This window comes from Podarcis raffonei, chromosome 1 (genome assembly GCF_027172205.1).
Source record: "Podarcis raffonei isolate rPodRaf1 chromosome 1, rPodRaf1.pri, whole genome shotgun sequence".
NCBI lineage: Eukaryota > Metazoa > Chordata > Lepidosauria > Squamata > Lacertidae > Podarcis > Podarcis raffonei.
Genome location: NC_070602.1, coordinates 105473392 through 105490916, shown reverse-complemented (window position 1 = coordinate 105490916; position 17525 = coordinate 105473392). Strand labels below are relative to the sequence as shown.

Sequence of the window (17525 nt, the reverse complement as noted above, 5' to 3'; positions counted from 1 at the left end):
CTCCGCTATGTCCCTTTGTCCCTTCTACAGTATATATCATTCATACTAGATGTTCAGCAGTGCCATTTTTATTCAGCTGAATTTGAAGTATTTACTTTAAAAGTTCCCAGCGGCTCCTTTCAATGTGGAAAAGTGCTCAATATTCTAAAGATACCTTGTTTCAGTCTGGTGCAATGTATTTAAAATATTTATAAAAAGGTAAAGGTAAAGGGGCCCCTGACCATTAGGTCCAGTCGTGGACGACTCTGGGGTTGTGGTGCTCATCTCGCTTTACTGGCCAAGGGAGCTGGCATACAGCTTCCGGGTCATGTGGCCAGCATGACCAAGCCGCTTCTGGCGAACCAGATCAGCGCATGGAAACGCCATTTACCTTCCCGCTGGAGTGGTACCTATTTATCTATTTGCACTTTGACGTGCTTTTGAACTGCTAGGTTGGCAGGAGCAGGGACCGAGCAATGGGAGCTCACCCCGTTACGGGGATTCGAACCGCCGACCTTCTGATCGGCAAGTCCTAGGCTCTGTGGTTTAACCCACAGCGCCACCCGTTTCCCTTAAAATATTTATATTCTGCCTTAATTTCAAAGATTATTATAATATGTATAATAGCTTTAGTGAGTGAATATTTACCTATTCGTAGTTGTACATTTATCTTTTGGAAGAGGTTCCTTTTTATATACTAAAGCTGAATCCTGATAGGAAAGAAGTGCTGTGGGTGGGTGGTTCCTGTGTCCTGGAGGGGGTGCTCTCCCCTGTAGGTTCAGAGGCTGGGAGCATACCTGGATTCCAACTTGTCACTGGAGTCACAAGTGGTTTCTGTGGCCAAGAGTGCTTATTCTTTATTGAGTTTATATACCGCCCTATAACCAGGGGTCTCAGAATAAAATCAAGATATAAAACCACAAAATACATAATAAAAATAAAAACAACAACCCAATAGCCCCCCCCCGCCACCACCAAAAAACACATTTTAAAAGGGCATAGGATGTAAATAATAATAATAATAATAATAATAATAATAATAATAATAATAATAATAATAATTATTTGTACCCCGCCCATCTGGCTGGGTTTCCCCAGCCACTCTGGGCGGCTTCCAACAAAGATTAAAAATACATCAAAATGTAAATCAGGTCAACAAAGGTAAAGGGACCCCTGACCATTAGGTCCAGTCGTGACTCTGGGGTTGCGGCACTCATCTCGCTTTATTGGCCGAGGGAGCCGGAGTACAGCTTCCAGGTCATGTGGCCACCATGACTAAGCCGCTTCTGGCGAACCAGAGCAGCGCACAGAAACTCCATTTACCTTCCCGCCTACTTGCACTTTGACGTGCTTTTGAACTGCTAGGTTGGCAGGAGCAGGGACCGAGCAACGGGAGTTCACCCCGTTGCGGGGATTCAACCGCCGACCTTCTGATCGGCAAGTCCTAGGCTCTGTGGTTTAGACCACAGCGCCACCCGCATCCCTTTAGGTCAACCAAAGACCTGGTTAAAAAGGAACGTTTTTACCTGGCGCCTAAAGGTGTATAATGAAGGCGCCAGGCGAACTTCCCTGGGGAGAGCATTCCACAGACAGGGAGCCACTGCAGAGAAGGCCCGTTCTTATGTTGCCACCCTCCAGGCCTCTCAAGGAGGAGGCACACGATTTACCAGCTATAGTCATTTCTAGATGGGGATAGCCTTGGCCTCAGTTATCCATGCTCTGGTGACCTCCCATATGGACTACTGTAAATCACTGTATGTGGGGCTGCCCTTGAAGATGCTCCAGAGACTGAAGCTAGAGCAGAATGCTAAGCCAGTAGGTCGGGCAACCCAATGGGACCAGGTGTCACCAGTCTTAAAATTGCACTGGCTGTCAGTGAGCTAGAAAGGTGAACTTTGTTCTGTTCCAACCAATAACCAACCTGTCCTTTGTAACTTGTTTCCTGTCCCTCCTGCACTTGATACTTGACACATTTTAGGATCATCCCAGACTTCATTAGGTCTGTGCTTCACAAACTAGCAAGGAATATGAGAGGGTTTCATTGTCCTTGTGTCCATTTTACATGCTTGATGTTTATAGGGAATGGGTGCTTGGTTCCACAAACACACAAAAACATCAGAACAACTTGATTTCTTGGGTTTTACACCTGGTAGAAAATGGCTTGAGTATACTTTTCACTATTTGAACGCCACTGAGACCTTGGAGGGAACAGCCAATAAGCTTCTAGGGAGGATCAGCAGTTTGCTAAACAATGCTAGTGCGTCTGCATTTGTGTGCTCTTTCCAGTCACCATTAATTTTTGCTACAGTTTGGCTATGCCTCCCCATCCCACCCCCCAAAAAAACACCAGGTATGCTCCCAAGCAGAACTGTAGGCTGGGGTGTCCAGAGTGACTTTGTACTTTTAAGGAGATTTTGAAGGCAACTACCAGTCTCAAGAACTGAATATAAGAAGGATGCACGTTATTTCCCCCCTGGGGCAGAAGCCAGTGGTAGCCCACAGCGATGAACATAGTGCTGCTTTTGTGTCATGAACTCTGGCATCCAAGTTTAATTCTCTAGCTGATGAGTTCAACCTTCTGCTACTGCATGTAAGCAACCACAGAGGCCATTCTTGGAAGGATGCAAGAGTCAAAGACGTAAGAGGGTGGGTGGGTAAGAGGACTGAACGGTGACACAGATTTTAATTCTGCTACCCTGATAATTACTGCTCTCACTTTTGGACTGCACAGATGAAATGAGAACAATTCACGGTAATCGTAAGGGTCAGGCTTAACTTTAACAAGGTAGAAAAAAAATGGAACTCTAACCTTACAGTTTTCCTGTGTAGATGTGATACACTTATTTTTTTTACTTGCTAACCTACATATGAATAGTGAAATTCTGGGCGATTTAAATTCTGAGGATTTAAACCCGTCTCCTGGGTCCTCATCCAACAGACTAACCACTTAGGTTAAAGATATTTGTAGCAACCCAGGAAGCATGGTGTGGTTTCTCCTTCTTTACTTGTGTCTGTTTATCTCATCACACAAGTTCCACTTGGTCACTTTAATTCAGGATTTCATAGTTCCAAGTACAGTGGTACCTCCGGTTATGAACTTAATTTGTTCCGGAAGTCCGTTCTTAATCCGAAACCGTTCGCAACCCAAGGTAACTACTTCTGGGTTAGCAGAGTTTGTAACCCAAAGTGTTCGTAACCCAAAGTGTTTGTAACCCGAAGTACCACTGTAAATATTTGCCAGTTACACAGATACAGCTGAAAGGATATGAGAAATAGCTCTGATACACAATGACAACCTGTGCTCCATTTCTATTTTAGTGGGTTGAAACTGGTCTCAATTCTGATACTCTAACCACTACTACACACACCCACACACACCAGAATGGGCGCCTTTGATTTGTGTAGAAAAAATGTTAAATGAATGAACCAATGCTTGAAATGTTTGTGGTGGTGGTGTTTTTAAAGACACCTGGAACTGTTTTGAGTGCTCTAATTCTACATTTGCATTTAAATAATCTTAAAAATTAAGGCTTAGTATCGGTGTTTTATTAATTTACAGTGGTACCTCGGGTTACATACGCTTCAGGTTACAGACTCCGCTAACCCAGAAATAGTACCTCGGGTTAAGAACTTTGCTTCAGGATGAGAACAGAAATCGCGCAGCAGCAGCGGGAGGCCCCATTAGCTAAAGTGGTGCTTCAGGTTAAGAACAGACCTCCAGAACAAATTAAGTTCTTAACCTGAGGTACCACTGTATTTTTTACTATGGCATGTTTATCTGTCTTTATTTTTTATTCAGAATAGTTTCTTTTCTCTTATTGTATTACGGAAAAAAAGATGCAATGAAATCGTACTCAAAACAAACAATTACTGCCATCCCATGGAACGCATTCCTGGGGGGAAAGCTTTTTCCTGGGTACTAAAACATTACTGCGCTTTTTGAGTTATCAGGAAAAAACGTGACCTGCCGGTAAACAAAAGACAATGTGTGCGAATCACCTGCAGATAATTAAATATAATGGCCAACGCACGTTAACACTGCCTTCCACCCTTGGAATTAGAAGAGTGCGTACAGGTGAGCGCGCGCGCGCGCAGGGCAACAGAGGGCCAGCGGCAGTCTCGGGTGACTCGTGTGCTACCTGAAGTGGAGCCACCTGAGATCAGGCCTCGGAAGTTTCCCGCGCGAAACCCCGACCGGGCACCGTCGTCTGCAGAGAATGCCTCGCGCTCCACGGACAGAGGCCCGAAGTTTGGAGCCACACCGCTGGAGAGGCGTCGGCCCTCGGCTCTCTCTCTCTCTCCCGCGGGGCAAACCCCCTCTGCCCTGTAAACAGGGACCCAAGGGGTGTGTCCGGGCCGGGCGGAGCCGGAGGAGGGCGAAGCTGCAAACCCCACCCCAGGCGCCGCTGCCGCTCCCTCCACAGCTGACAGTCGCTGCTTGCAGCCTGCCCTGCCGGGAGCGTAGACCAGGGGAGGGGAGAGGGCAGCCGCGGGAAGCCCGCCCTAGCGGGGCTGCGCGCGTGTCCTGCCGCCGCTCGGCTCGCTCCACTCCGGCCGCTCTTCCTCCCGCCAGCGCCTCTCCCATGTGCTGCCATGCGACCTCCGGCGTCCCGCTCCGGGCTGGGCGCCTTGGCGCTAGTCCTGGTAGCCTGCGCCTCTCTCTGCACAGGTAAGGAAAAGGAGGTGGGGGGGGCGGGATCTGGAGGGGCGGCGGGATACCTGTTTCTTCTTCGCGTGGGACCTGTGGCGGGGCGGTTCTGGCTTGGAAACTTTTTTGTGTGTTTGTGGCTTTTCTCCCAGGAAACTCTGCCCACTCGGTCTGTGCGCATGGACGCGTCTCCCATGCTCTCTGCACGTGCCCAGAGGCATTCGCCCCCATCCCTTTGATCCACTTACACCTACCTTAAAAAAACAAAACTATTGACTAGGTCCTAGGATGAAATGGCTGTGTTGCAAAAGAACGATTTAGGTGATTAAATCTCATGCGTAAGGGAAAGAAATGTGACTAGAATGAAAAACTGCTTGAATGGCTCTGTTGCCAAAGAACGGTTTGGGTGTTAAATCTCATGCAAATATACTCAAAGGGTGTTTGTTTGTTTTCAAGTATTCTTTTAAAAAAAGGAAGGAAAAGGAATAAAGCGCCGTGAATGGGGTTGGAGGGGAGTCACATAAGATCAGTCATTGGAGAGCGGCTCCAGGTTTGATCCTCCTGAACTCGGCTTAATATAAAACCTTTTGGGTGGCGGCTACGATTCTGAGGGCAAAGGCCGGTTAGAGTTGACGGCAGAGAACTGTGTGTGTATATATATATATATATATATATATATATATATATATATATATATATATTACAGAGCGTGTCTTTTATGTTTACAAACCCAGCTGACTGATTTAAATGGCTCTGGGATCTATTCTGCCAGAAGTTACAATCCCCTCCTCGACCCAGAGGTTTTCCCTCCCTGGTTGTAGATGTAGAGGGAGCACTTGGTTGTTACTTGGGGCGAAGGGCGTTCTACACATTCCTCAGAAGTATTACTTCATGGGATTCAAGGTTTAACCCTGGGGTTGAAACATGCTTGGGGGCAGGGGCCCTGGATTCATACCTTCACAACTTCATGTTTCCTTTATTTATGCAACTTTTGCTGCACTTGCACATAGAGCATTTTGCTTGAAAGGAATTTGGGACCGTTTGCTATTGTACCAGTTTCCTTCATGTCAACTGAGGAATAGGAGTATATTTATAGACTGGGAATGAACTGGGTTTTCTAAAGACTTGCAATTAAATCCCTTGCATTTTGAGTTTGATCTGGTTGGTACTCCTTGACCACCGAATGGTTTCTAGTATATCTTAACTTGCTGCTTCAAGTGTATGCATAGCTGTCAACTTTCAGAGTTGAAAATAAGGGATCAGCAGCCTCACCTGTTCCGGAGACAGTCTATGGGATATCTAACAATCTGGGATAGCAGCGGGAAGCAGTGGGAAACGGCACTGAAATAAGGGAATTTCCCGCAAAAAAAGGGAAGGTTGACAGCTATGAGTGTATGCTTGCTCTGAACTTCTAACATGGAAGAAAAAAGTGTAACCCTGCAATCCTATACATGTCTACTCAGAAGTTAGTGATTTCAGTGAGGCTTACTCATAGGTAAGTGGGGTTAGAATTTCAGGTTGAAACTCGTTTTAAATTAAACTGATATGGTCCAGTTATTTTCTCTCTCGCTCTATGAGACATCCCAAAGTGGTGTCTAGAACTCTGATTCAAATGCATGCTTCCCCCCTCTTAAACCCACAAAAATCTATTTTTGTGTGTAGGGTTCCATCAGTGTTCTTCTTCTTAGTATGTTCTCAAAATACTCCCAAAGGTGGGGGAAAATCATCTTAAGTTAGTTGTGATATCCACTGTGTTGGAAAGAATGGGCGGGCAGGCAGGCATAGAGGCAGTCCTCTCGTATTAGGCACCAGTTCAGTATCTAAGCCACATCTTTGGTGCACAGCGAGCAAATGGTGCTGTAATTGGTTGGAGAGAGACAGAGAGTGCTTTGGGGGAAATATTGCCTTAGGTGAGAAAGATGGGCTCCGAGGGATGTGGGGAAAGGACAGGTTTGGAGAGCGGAGGTTGTGTCTCTGGCAGTTTTGGGTGCATTGCATGCATGACAGGAGGAAATATAGCATGTGGCAGGTTTTCAGGATTATGGGGAGCTGGTCTGTTGTTTTTTAACAGAATGCTATGGGAGTAATGTTCTGGGATAATATGCAGAGGAGATGTTTGTTGGATAGGGGCTGCTGTATCAGAGTTGTGGGAGGAGAACCACTTGGGAAAAACAGACTGAGGACAATGGGTTTGAGTTTGAGATGGGTGATACATAAAGGGTGTGAATGCAATTAATGCTCACAGATTTTATGTAAGTAGGAGCGAGCCTGGCAGTACTAGCAAAAATCAAACCTCCAAAACTACTGTTTGCATTTCAGAGGGAAGCTCCTATTGGTGCAAACGGAGGCACCATTTTTGGAAATGCAAATAGCAGGGGCTATTCTCTCACGCCCAAGTACCAGGAGACAAGATAGAATTAAACTTCCCATACTACCTCCATAGCCCAGGCTTTCCTTTGTACAAAACAGTATGCCCATTAGCACAGAGCTTGGATAACTCAGTTGGTTAGACCAGGGTCCTCATATCACCAAAGTTGCAGTTTCGATCCCCGTATGGGACAGCTGCCTATTCCTGCGTTGCAGGGGGTTGGACTAGATGGTCCTCAGGGTCCCTTCCAACTCTCCGATTCTATGATTAATTGCATTTACACAGTTGCTGAACCCTCTCTAAGCTATTTTGCTGCCCTAAGTCACTCTGGTGCATGTTGTTGTATAGGGTAGTATGTGTCTTGCTCAGGTCTGTTTCCTGCAAATGAACACAACAAGTGCTTTCTTGACTTTGCTTTCCGTACAAATGAATATAACAAAGAGAAGAGGCACTTCAGCTCTTTGGGGAATTTGCATGAAATGAAGAGCAGTGGGGTGCAATCAGGAAAAAACAGGAGAGGTGGTGAGGTGGACCCGATTGCTTCCATGTCTAAACCTGAGTTCTCTCAAGAAGATTTTTCCACAAGAACATATTTGCATGAACTTGGAATTCTAGTGTATATTGGCAGCAGAGCTAGATGTAATATGTTCTAAATATATGGAACATGTTTGTGCCAAGGTAACCCACATTCTATGCTGAAAATGTGGAATTCTATAATCTGTATAGATTATGGAAAGTCAGAAAATTTGCAAATATCTGCTTATTTTGCAAAGCTATGTTGCAAATAAGCTTCTAGCAATTTCACCAAATGTTGCATACTCTGGAAAACCTATCTTCACACCTGTGTGGCTCTCCTCTTTTTCCTTTTTTGAACACCGAAAGTTGATAGCCAAAACATGCTGAATATTTTCAACCTAATATCAGATTCCACACTATTGTATAGAGATGATAAGTACTAGGTTTAATTACTGTGGTGCATGGCATGAATGTTTATATGACCCAAAGTGTTTGTGCAGTGTAGATGCTTGCGTGTCAACAGTGGTAGAAGTAAGAGCAAAATCCATTATAAATAATTATGATGTGTGCAACTTCTAATGCAAGGCGTTTGAGGCAGACACAATTCCAGTAAAAAAAAATTGGGGGTTTGAATACAGTTTGGTATGTATGTGTGTGAGGGGTTAGAGCAGAGATAGGGAACATGTGGCCCTCCAGATGTTGTTAAACTACAACTTGTATCAGCCCTCATGGCCAGTGGCCAGAGATGATGGGAGTTGTGGAGGGCCACAGGTTCCCCAACCCTGGTTATAGAAGACCCTGGTTACACTGAGATAGGTGCATTCAAAGTATCAGCACTGGTTGTACAATACCCTTTTCTCATGGTCACTTAGCTTTATTCTGTGTGTTCAAATTTGTATTACAGTGGTACCTCGGGTTACATACGCTTCAGGTTACAGACTCCGGTAACCCAGAAATATTACCTCGGCTTAAGAACTTTGCTTCAAGATGAGAACAGAAATCGTGCTCCGGCAGCGCGGCAGCAGCAGGAGGCCCCATTAGCTAAAGTGGTGCTTCAGGTTAAGAACAGTTTCAGTTTAAGAATGGACCTCCGGAATGAATTAAGTACTTAACCCGAGGTACCACTGTATTTTAAAATTTGAGGTGCCATGTAAAGTCCAGAAAGCAAGCCTGCGCATAAATGTACGTGACAAGCATGTGTTCTCCAGATAGTTAATTGCATAATTCAACTGGAATACCAAGTCTGTTTTCCCCCAGCTTTTTCCTTTTTTTGCTTCCAAGAGACCAGGGGTTCGCATCTATTCATTCATAATATTTCCCATTATATATAACTTCTCCTTCCCCCCCCAAATCAAAGATATAATTCATACTCCCTCCACTTTCCTCAGTCTATTGTCCGTATAGTGTTGACAGCTGCTTGTAGCTGATGTGTCTTCATTATTATTTTTTCAGGGATGTTAAGGAGCTTAGTGCATTTAATTATAATCAATGTATACATTCAAGAACTAGGTCAATTAGGTTTAAAAGGGAATAACTAGTCAAAAGCTATTAAGTAGGATGGGTTCAGTCCAAGTTGTAATGATATGGAGGCATCGTACGAGAAAATACAAGTCCATTGACTTTTATTGTTGAGTGCAAATACAGGGGCTTCAAACTTACTTTTTGAATAATTCTTGATTCTTATGTCTTGTAATTTTATACACTTACATAACTGGGAATATTGTAACTGGCACCTCAGTATTTATTTTGATGGTGTGATGAGCAACATCAGTGAACATGGCACTTCTATCATGTAGCATTCATGACAGAAGAATAAAAGTATGCAGTCCAAATGTTACCAATCTACAGTAAGCCCACAGTTTACGTGCATTTAACTTGTATGCTTCAGCTTTGTGCACGTGACAAAAAAAGTTTATTTTCAAGGGGCAGAAAGGGAGTAATGCTCTGGGAAACATAGCTTGGGCAATCCCACCTGCCATTTAACCCAATGGGTTTTTATTATACATGATTTCGCCTTTAGGCGCCTTCCCTGGAATATAACCCTCACATAAATTGCAAGTTTACTATATACCGGGAGATACAAATTCCATGGGATTTCTGGGAATAAAACCGGTGTAAGTTGCACGGCTCATTAATAATTTAATGTTCTCTGGACTGTAAACAAACCCATTTACAAGCCATTCTTTTGGCTTGGACATCCCATAAACCAGGGCACTACCAATGAAAAAGCCCTTTCTCCTGTAGCTGCCTGTCACACCTTATTTGGCAGAGGCACCTGAAGAAGAGCCTCTGAAGATGACCTCCAGGTCCAGGTACATCAGTGATAGCCAACATGGTGCTCTCCAGGAATTTTGGATACAGCACCCTGCATCTCTGATGGTTGGCTACTACTGCAATAGGGATATACAGGTGACTTTCCATTTATGGGGGAGTTACGGTCCAGGGCCTGTAAATGAGGAGCATGGCTAGGGAGGAGACCCACCCAAAGGACCTCTTTGGGCTCTGGGGAGCATCTCCTTATGAGCTGGGGGCACAGTGAGGCTTGGTTGACCAGCCCAGCTGACGCCTGGAGAAGAGGCTTCCCCACCTGTCAGCTATGCCAGTTCCACTACCTTTCTGGCTCATGTGAGTTGCAGGGACAGTGGGGTTGGTTGACCGAGTGCTCCCCATTTCCAGGTACCCAGCACCAGACCTGTGTGTGGTCACTTGCAAATAGAATGCGTGTAAATGGGGAAGGTGCCTATATGGGAAGAAGTGGTCCTTAGAATTTGAATTGGTCCTGCAAACAGACTGGCAGCCAGTGAAGATGGAGAAGCACTGGCATAATTTGGTTCTTTTCACCCATCCATTTATTGCCATTTATGTTGGCAACTTTTTGTGTTCTCCTCACTTCCCGTTAGTGCAGAAGGGTATACATACCTGGACATAATTGGATGCCAGAATATGCTGCTTTTGGTAATAATGTGCCTCTATGGACGACTTCACTCATTACTGGGTGGTGTTTATTTTAAAGATAGTACTTCTATGATGTTTTAAAAATATAAGCTGTGAATATGACATGCAGATGTTTTGAAGTTACCACATATTGTATCGTATCTTCATCAAAGCCTTGACCCCTTGTTGAGGGTAAATTCAGTGGCAAATCCAGATTCCTTACATGTGTAATTCAGAATATAAAGAAAAAAGATGACGTGGAAAGTAAGATCACTGATGCCAAAGCAGGCCTTTGATGCACTGCACATATCTGAGAGACAGTCTCGATGTGGGGAAAATTGCCTAGGAAAGGTTGAAGAGAGGAAAGAGCAAAACAGAGCACTGCCCTGTATTTATTGCTGTTTAATATGACCCTTGAGTTGACTTTGGTAAAGCAAGAAAAATAAAAAAAGTCCAAGGGTTTGAAGCTATATGAGGCACATGCCAGAATAAACATGATTAGATTAACATAGTCTCACCTCCTTTGTTTCCAGACCAGAACACTTTGCTAGCCATCTGCTTTAATGTTTGCAGTATATGCTCATGCCTCAGGAGGTCCAAAGTCTTGCAGAAGTTTAAAACAACTGCAAGAGTGTCACTTGACCTGCCCAGTCTTTTAAGTTGGTAGGATCAACATGCCTACAATCACGTCTGCCCAATTCTGGTTAATATATTTTCTTTGCTTTAGATCAGATGCGGATAGCAAAGCAAAATGTTTTTCTCTTTCAGTTTTGGATACAAATGTGCAATCAATGGATGCACCTAACAGGATCCAGCTGCATCTGCAATAATGCTTTTTATGTTATTATTAAGCCATGAGAGTCTTTAAATGCACTTCATTTACCAAAGTAACCTCACAGTTCCCTCGGGCTCTTACCCTAACAATGCATCCACTATTCTATAGGTGTTTGGACCCCATAGAAATCAGGCTTGTACACACTGTTCTGCCCAATATATAATAAACAAGGAGCTTTCAGAATCAGTTTAATGAATGGAAGATCACAGTAACCTGTTCAGTTATGTTTTGCAATCTGGTTGAGTTAATCTAAGTTCTATTTTCAAGGCGTTGTGGTCGGAGCATGTTTTTGGGCAGATTTCCACCTTTTTAGTCTTGGGTGCCAGCCCCCTGGAGGTCCAGATTTGGTCGATCCTTGACCAAGACAGGTGGGCCTCAGAGAAAAAAGTTCCTTCTTTACCTAGGGGGTTCTTTGTCCTCCATATGTCGATCAAATCCAGATTGTCAGTCAGTTCGAAAAAAGTTTTGGGCAGTCTGCCATCAGATGTTAAGTTTTGATTGTAAGACTTATCCATATGTGTAGACACCACTCCATTCATATCTCCCATCATTATGATGTTAGCATAGTCCAGATAGTCCAGCAACGTCTCATGCAGCTTCTTGAAAAATTCTGATTTCCCGTCATTTGGGGCATAAATTCCTAATATCAATATTTTTTCTCCTTGGGTTTGAATTTCAATTGCCAAAATTCTTCCTTGTTCATCCTTAAATAGAAATTTAGGTATCAGGCTCTCCTTAGCATAGATCACCACTCCTCTTTTCTTTACTTTGTCAGACGAAATAAATTCTTGGCCTAATCTTTTATTTACCAAAACCTTCCTGTGGAGCCTGGTCACATGGGTTTCTTGTAGGCAAATAATGTCCAATTGTTCTTTCTTCAATATGTGAAATATCCTCCTTCTTTTCTCCGGGGAATTTCCGCCATTTATATTCCAACTGAGTAGCCGCAGAGACATCCTGAACTATTCTGCTACACCTAGAGCGGTGTATCTTCTTTCTCCTCTGGTTCCGAAGGTGCAGGTATTGCTCCACCTGGGTTGGGTATAGGCCAATTAGCTGCTGCTTCTTTTTGGAGGTCTTCTCCGTGGTCGTGCTGGAACTTTTGTAAGTCCTCTGGTGATCTTATTTTAACCTTCTTCTGTTTGTAAGTAAATGATAGCCCTTGTGGGAACTCCCACCTATAAGGAATTGTGTTGAGTCTCAGTAACTTAGCCAAATCTGAGTAGGTGGCTCTCAAGTCCAATAACTGTTTAGGAATATCTCGATAAATTTCCACCCTTTTCTCTTGTATCACAATTGAGTTTTTGAAGTGTAGGCCTAGTATTTTGTCTCTCTCCTCCCTTGATCTCAAAGCTATTAAGCAGTCTCTGGATCTATCTTTTCTTACTAATCTTCCCAACCGAAAAGCCGATACAATTTTAAAATCAATTTCTTCTTTTAAGTCCCAGAACTTTGTAAACTCTGTTGTCAAAAGTCCTTTCAAATCTTCTTGTTCAATTTCTGGGACTGCCCTTAGTCTAAGGTTGGTCTCACGATTTTTCAATTCCACCAACGAGAGATAGGTTTGTTGGTCCCCTATCTGTTTATGAAGAGGCTTGACTTCCGCTTTAACTTCCTCGACTTCTTTTTTAGCTGATGTTGCAATTTGAACGGCTTCCCCTGCCAGTTTACGATTCTCTTCTGTTGCTCCTTGCAATTTTTCAATTGCTTGAGTATGTTGGGAAACCTGATCTGTCAATTTCTGAATCGAGGATGTTGCTTGGTCAATTTTTGTTGATTGGTTATCAATTTTTTGATTTATTGCTGACAATTGTTCCAAAACTTGTTTCAGTACTGCCTCAGCTCCTCCTGCTGCCATATCTTCCTCTTCAGATTTTTCCGGCTTTTCGGTTTCTACTTTTTGTGTCGCAAGCACAGCTGGAACTGATAATCTACGTCCCTGGGTTAAAGTTGTTTGCAAAAGCTGTGCTTGCTTTTTTGCTTTCTCTTTCTCCTTAGCTTCCTTAGCTTTGGCTGCTCTTGTCTTTCCTGTGCCACTCATCAGTCAACGTTCAAGGTCAAATGTTGTAATCCCATGGGAAAGGCAAGTCCAGAATTAAAAACAGTCTATTGAGAGAAGATAAACAAAAAAAACCTTTCCCAGGCCTCTGTATTCCCAATGTCCTCTAGGGGGAGTGCCACCAAAGTTTTAGTAAGAAGAAGGTAACTTTCCACAATTAAAGTCTCTTTATTCCAACTTTAAAAACAATTTTAAAAGCAAATTAGTTCCAGCACGCTAAAAAAAAGGTCCTGCAGAGCCCTTTTCAACATATAACAAAGTTCCAGCAAGGTGCCTGCAATTGTATCCACATCAGCTAGATGAGCTCAAAAGTTACAAAAATATCTGGAAGCTTGCAACAGTTCCGCAGTTTAAACAACTTTACCCGGCCACCCGGGGATTTGGGGTTAGAGTCTTCCCTTGCCCTTGGGGTGTCCGCTCCAGGTCAATTTTATGCTGTATTTATTCTTTAAAAGTAAAATTCAAATGTGCACGAAAGTCCCAATTTAAAGCTTCAAAGCTTCCCTGTTCACAGCGCTTTCCGCTCTTTAGACCGTCTGCTTTGATCTTGAAAGCAGTGTCGGAAGACGGACTTCCTCTTTCTCGTCTCCCGTTTTTAGCCAAATTTTCCGATTTAGTTTGTAAAGTCTTAGGTCCTTACTCACGGGTTTGATGTTTCAGCCCGATGTTTCTTGGAAGAAAGGTCAGCGCTCATCCGTGACAGCCGCGCGGCTTCGCCTCCGCAGAAAGAGCGATGAACCCACAGCACCGCTCCCCCTCCTTCACTCCGGAGCCCCTTACGGGGTTCCTTTTGTGGTTTCGGGGTCGCTCCAGGTGCCCGCCGGGTCCCACGGCCACGGACTCACTCTGCCCGTGGTTTATCTTGATGGGTTGCCGCTGCGCCGTCGCGAGCAACCCTTTTCTGCGGTGCCCCTCTTCAGAGCTCGAAGAGGTCCGCCATCACGGTTTTGCGCCGCCTCCGGAAGTCGGAAGATTAACTCAACCCGGTTCCTTCAGATGGAGAATGAATGACACACTACTAAGAGATCAAGAGATTGTGAAAAAGGCCCAAAAAACATTAAAGGACTATTTTGAGATAAATCTGAATACTACAGTTGAAAAAAGAACGATCTGGGACGCAAGTAAAGCTGTTATGAGAGGGTTTCTGATACAACAGAATTCAATCAAGAAAAAACTCTGGAACGGAAAGAAGGACAAAATATTGGAGAAAATACACCAAGGAGAAAAAAAACTGAGAACCAAACCAAAGTCCAAGGAGGTGCTGAGAGAAATTAAATTCCACCAAGCAGAATACTCAAAATTGATCAATCAGGAGATTGAATGGAAAATAAAACAGATGAAGCAAAGATCTTTTGAATCAGCAAATAAATGTGGAAAGCTGCTAGCTTGGCAGCTGAAAAAAAGACAAAAGCTAAACACGATAACAAATCTAGAGATTGACGGAAGGACCGTACAGAAACCAGAAGAAATTAGGAGGTGCTTCCACAGATACTTCAAAGAACTGTATGCACAGGGGCCCCAGAAAGAATCAGAGATAGATCAATTTTTAAAGATAAATGGACTATCAAAAATAACTCAAGATAAAAGATCAATCTTGAACTCTATAATAACCACACAGGAAATTGAAGGTGCCATTCAGAATATGCAACTAGGCAAATCTCCAGGCCCGGATGGACTTACCTCCAAATATTACAAGGTTCTGAAGGACTATTTGATACAACCTTTGTTGGAGGTATGCAACCAGATTATGGATGGGAAGAGGGCACCAGAAACGTGGAAAGAAGCCTTCATCACATTGATACCTAAGTCAGAATCTGAAAAGACTCAGCTTAAAAACTACCGTCCCATCTCACTCCTAAATGTGGATTACAAAATATTTGCAGACATTTTGGCAAATAGACTTAAAAAAGTCTTAAATGAAGTAATTCACAAAGACCAAGCTGGCTTTCTCCCTGGTAGACATTTATATGAGAACACTAGAAACATCATTGATATTTTAGAACTTTTGCAGACTAACAGGAACACAAGGGCGGTGTTAATCTTTATTGATGCGGAGAAAGCATTTGACAATATATCTTGGATGTTTATGAAGAAGAACTTGGAGGGGATGGGAGTGGGACGGGGGTTTGAGAATGGATTACATGCAATCTATTCAGAACAAAAAGCTAAATTAATAGTGAACAATGTGGTGACGGAGGAATTTAAAATTGAAAAAGGGACACGACAAGGGTGCCCTCTATCCCCTCTGTTATTTATTTCAGTCCTGGAGGTGCTATTGAATATGATCAGAGAGGACCGGTTGGTACAAGGGATAGAGGTCGGAGTGAAACAATATAAATTGAAAGCTTTTGCAGATGACCTAGTTTTGACACTGCAGGAGCCAGAATCCAGTACAAAAAGAGTTCTCGAACTTATATCTGAATTTGGTCGGGTGGCGGGATTTAGGTTGAATAAACAAAAAACTAAGGTTCTGACCAAAAATTTAACAATTACAGAAACAGAGGGGTTTCAGAGAGAAACAGAACTGAATGTGGTTAAAAAAGTGAAATACCTTGGGATCTATTTGTCCTCCAAGAATTTGAATTTATTTAAGGATAATTATGAGAAATGTTGGTTGGAAGTTAAAAAGGACTTAGAAATTTGGTCAAGATTGAAACTTTCCTTGTTGGGAAGAATTGCAGCTATAAAAATGAATGTGTTGCCGAAAATGTTATTTTTGTTTCAAACCTTACAGATCGTGGACAGAGTGGATTGCTTTGGAAAATGGCAGAAGGACATATCTAGATTTATCTGGCAGGGCAAAAAGCCCCGAATAAAGTTTAAAATATTAACAGATTCGAAAGAAAGAGGGGGGTTTGCCCTGCCGGACTTGAGGTTGTATTATGAAGCAGCAGCCTTCTGCTGGTTGAAAGATTGGTTTTTGTTGGAAAACACCGATGTCCTAGATCTGGAAGGTTTTAATAATGCTTTTGGATGGCACGCATACCTATGGTACGACAAGGTTAAAGCACATAAATTGTTTAAAAGCCACATTGTCAGAAAAGCAATCTTTGCAGTCTGGATGAAATATAAAGACTTACTAGAGAGTAAAACTCCGAGGTGGCTATCACCAGTGGAGGCCAAGGCCCGAAAAAGACCCAATATGGAGGCCCATTGGCCGAAATATTGGGAATTGACTGAAAAAATTGGAGACAATTGGAAGTTGCAGAGCCAGGACAAACTAAAAAATAAGGTGCGAGACTGGCTACATTATGCTCAAATTCAAGAGGTTTTCAAAATGGATAAAAAAGTTGGTTTCCAGGTGGAAAAGTCGAAACTAGAGACAGAATTGTTAGAACCAAAGACAAAGCTGTTATCTAGAATGTATAACTTGCTGCTTATGTGGAATTTACAGGATGAGACAGTTAAATCTGCTATGATTAAATGGGCGCAGGATGTTGGACACAACATTATGTTTGAAGACTGGGAAAGGTTATGGAACACCGGAATGAAATTTACGGCCAGTACGGCCTTGAAGGAAAACATTATGAAAATGATATACCGGTGGTACATGACCCCAGTCAAGTTAGCTAAGATACATCACCTGTCTGACAATAAATGTTGGAAGTGTAAGGAAGCAGAGGGGACTTTCTTTCACCTCTGGTGGACATGCCCAAAGGTTAAGGCTTTCTGGGAAATGATTTACAATGAGTTGAAAAAGGTATTTAGGTATACCTTTCCCAAGAAACCAGAGGCCTTCCTGTTGGGCATGGTAGACCAGAAAGTGTTAAAGAAGGACAGAACTTTGTTTATGTATGCTAGTACAGCAGCAAGAATACTCATCGCAAAGAACTGGAAGACACAAGATTTACCCACGCTGGAGGAATGGCAGACGCAGTTGATGGACTATATGGAGATAGCTGAACTGACCGGCAGAATCCGAGATTTGGATGTAGAAACAATTGAGGTGGACTGGAAAAAGTTTAAAGACTACTTGCAAAAGTATTACAAACTGTATGAATCTTAAGACGGTGCATGATTTGAAAATGATACGCTTTAGCAATTATGATTAAGTAAATAGTAAACTAAGTGATAAAAGAGAAAAGGAGATAATATGAAATTGAACATGTTACGTTTATTTTAAAGGTATAAAAATTCTGACATAATACATTGAATATAGATACATAACATGTAAAAGTTACAATAA

The 17525-nt window shown here is 43.0% G+C and overlaps 1 protein-coding gene across 1 annotated transcript in view; it reads left to right on the top strand.

Moving 5' to 3' along the window:
* The first annotated feature begins 4413 nt into the window (after positions 1-4413).
* The window catches only part of ACVR1C (activin A receptor type 1C), a 51358-nt gene continuing 38246 nt past the window's right edge, over positions 4414-17525 (top strand). The window contains exon 1 of the mRNA XM_053407373.1: positions 4414-4648. Within this exon, the coding sequence (XP_053263348.1) occupies positions 4573-4648 (76 nt within the window). The 5' untranslated portion in view covers positions 4414-4572. The remainder of the gene's footprint in view (positions 4649-17525) is intronic.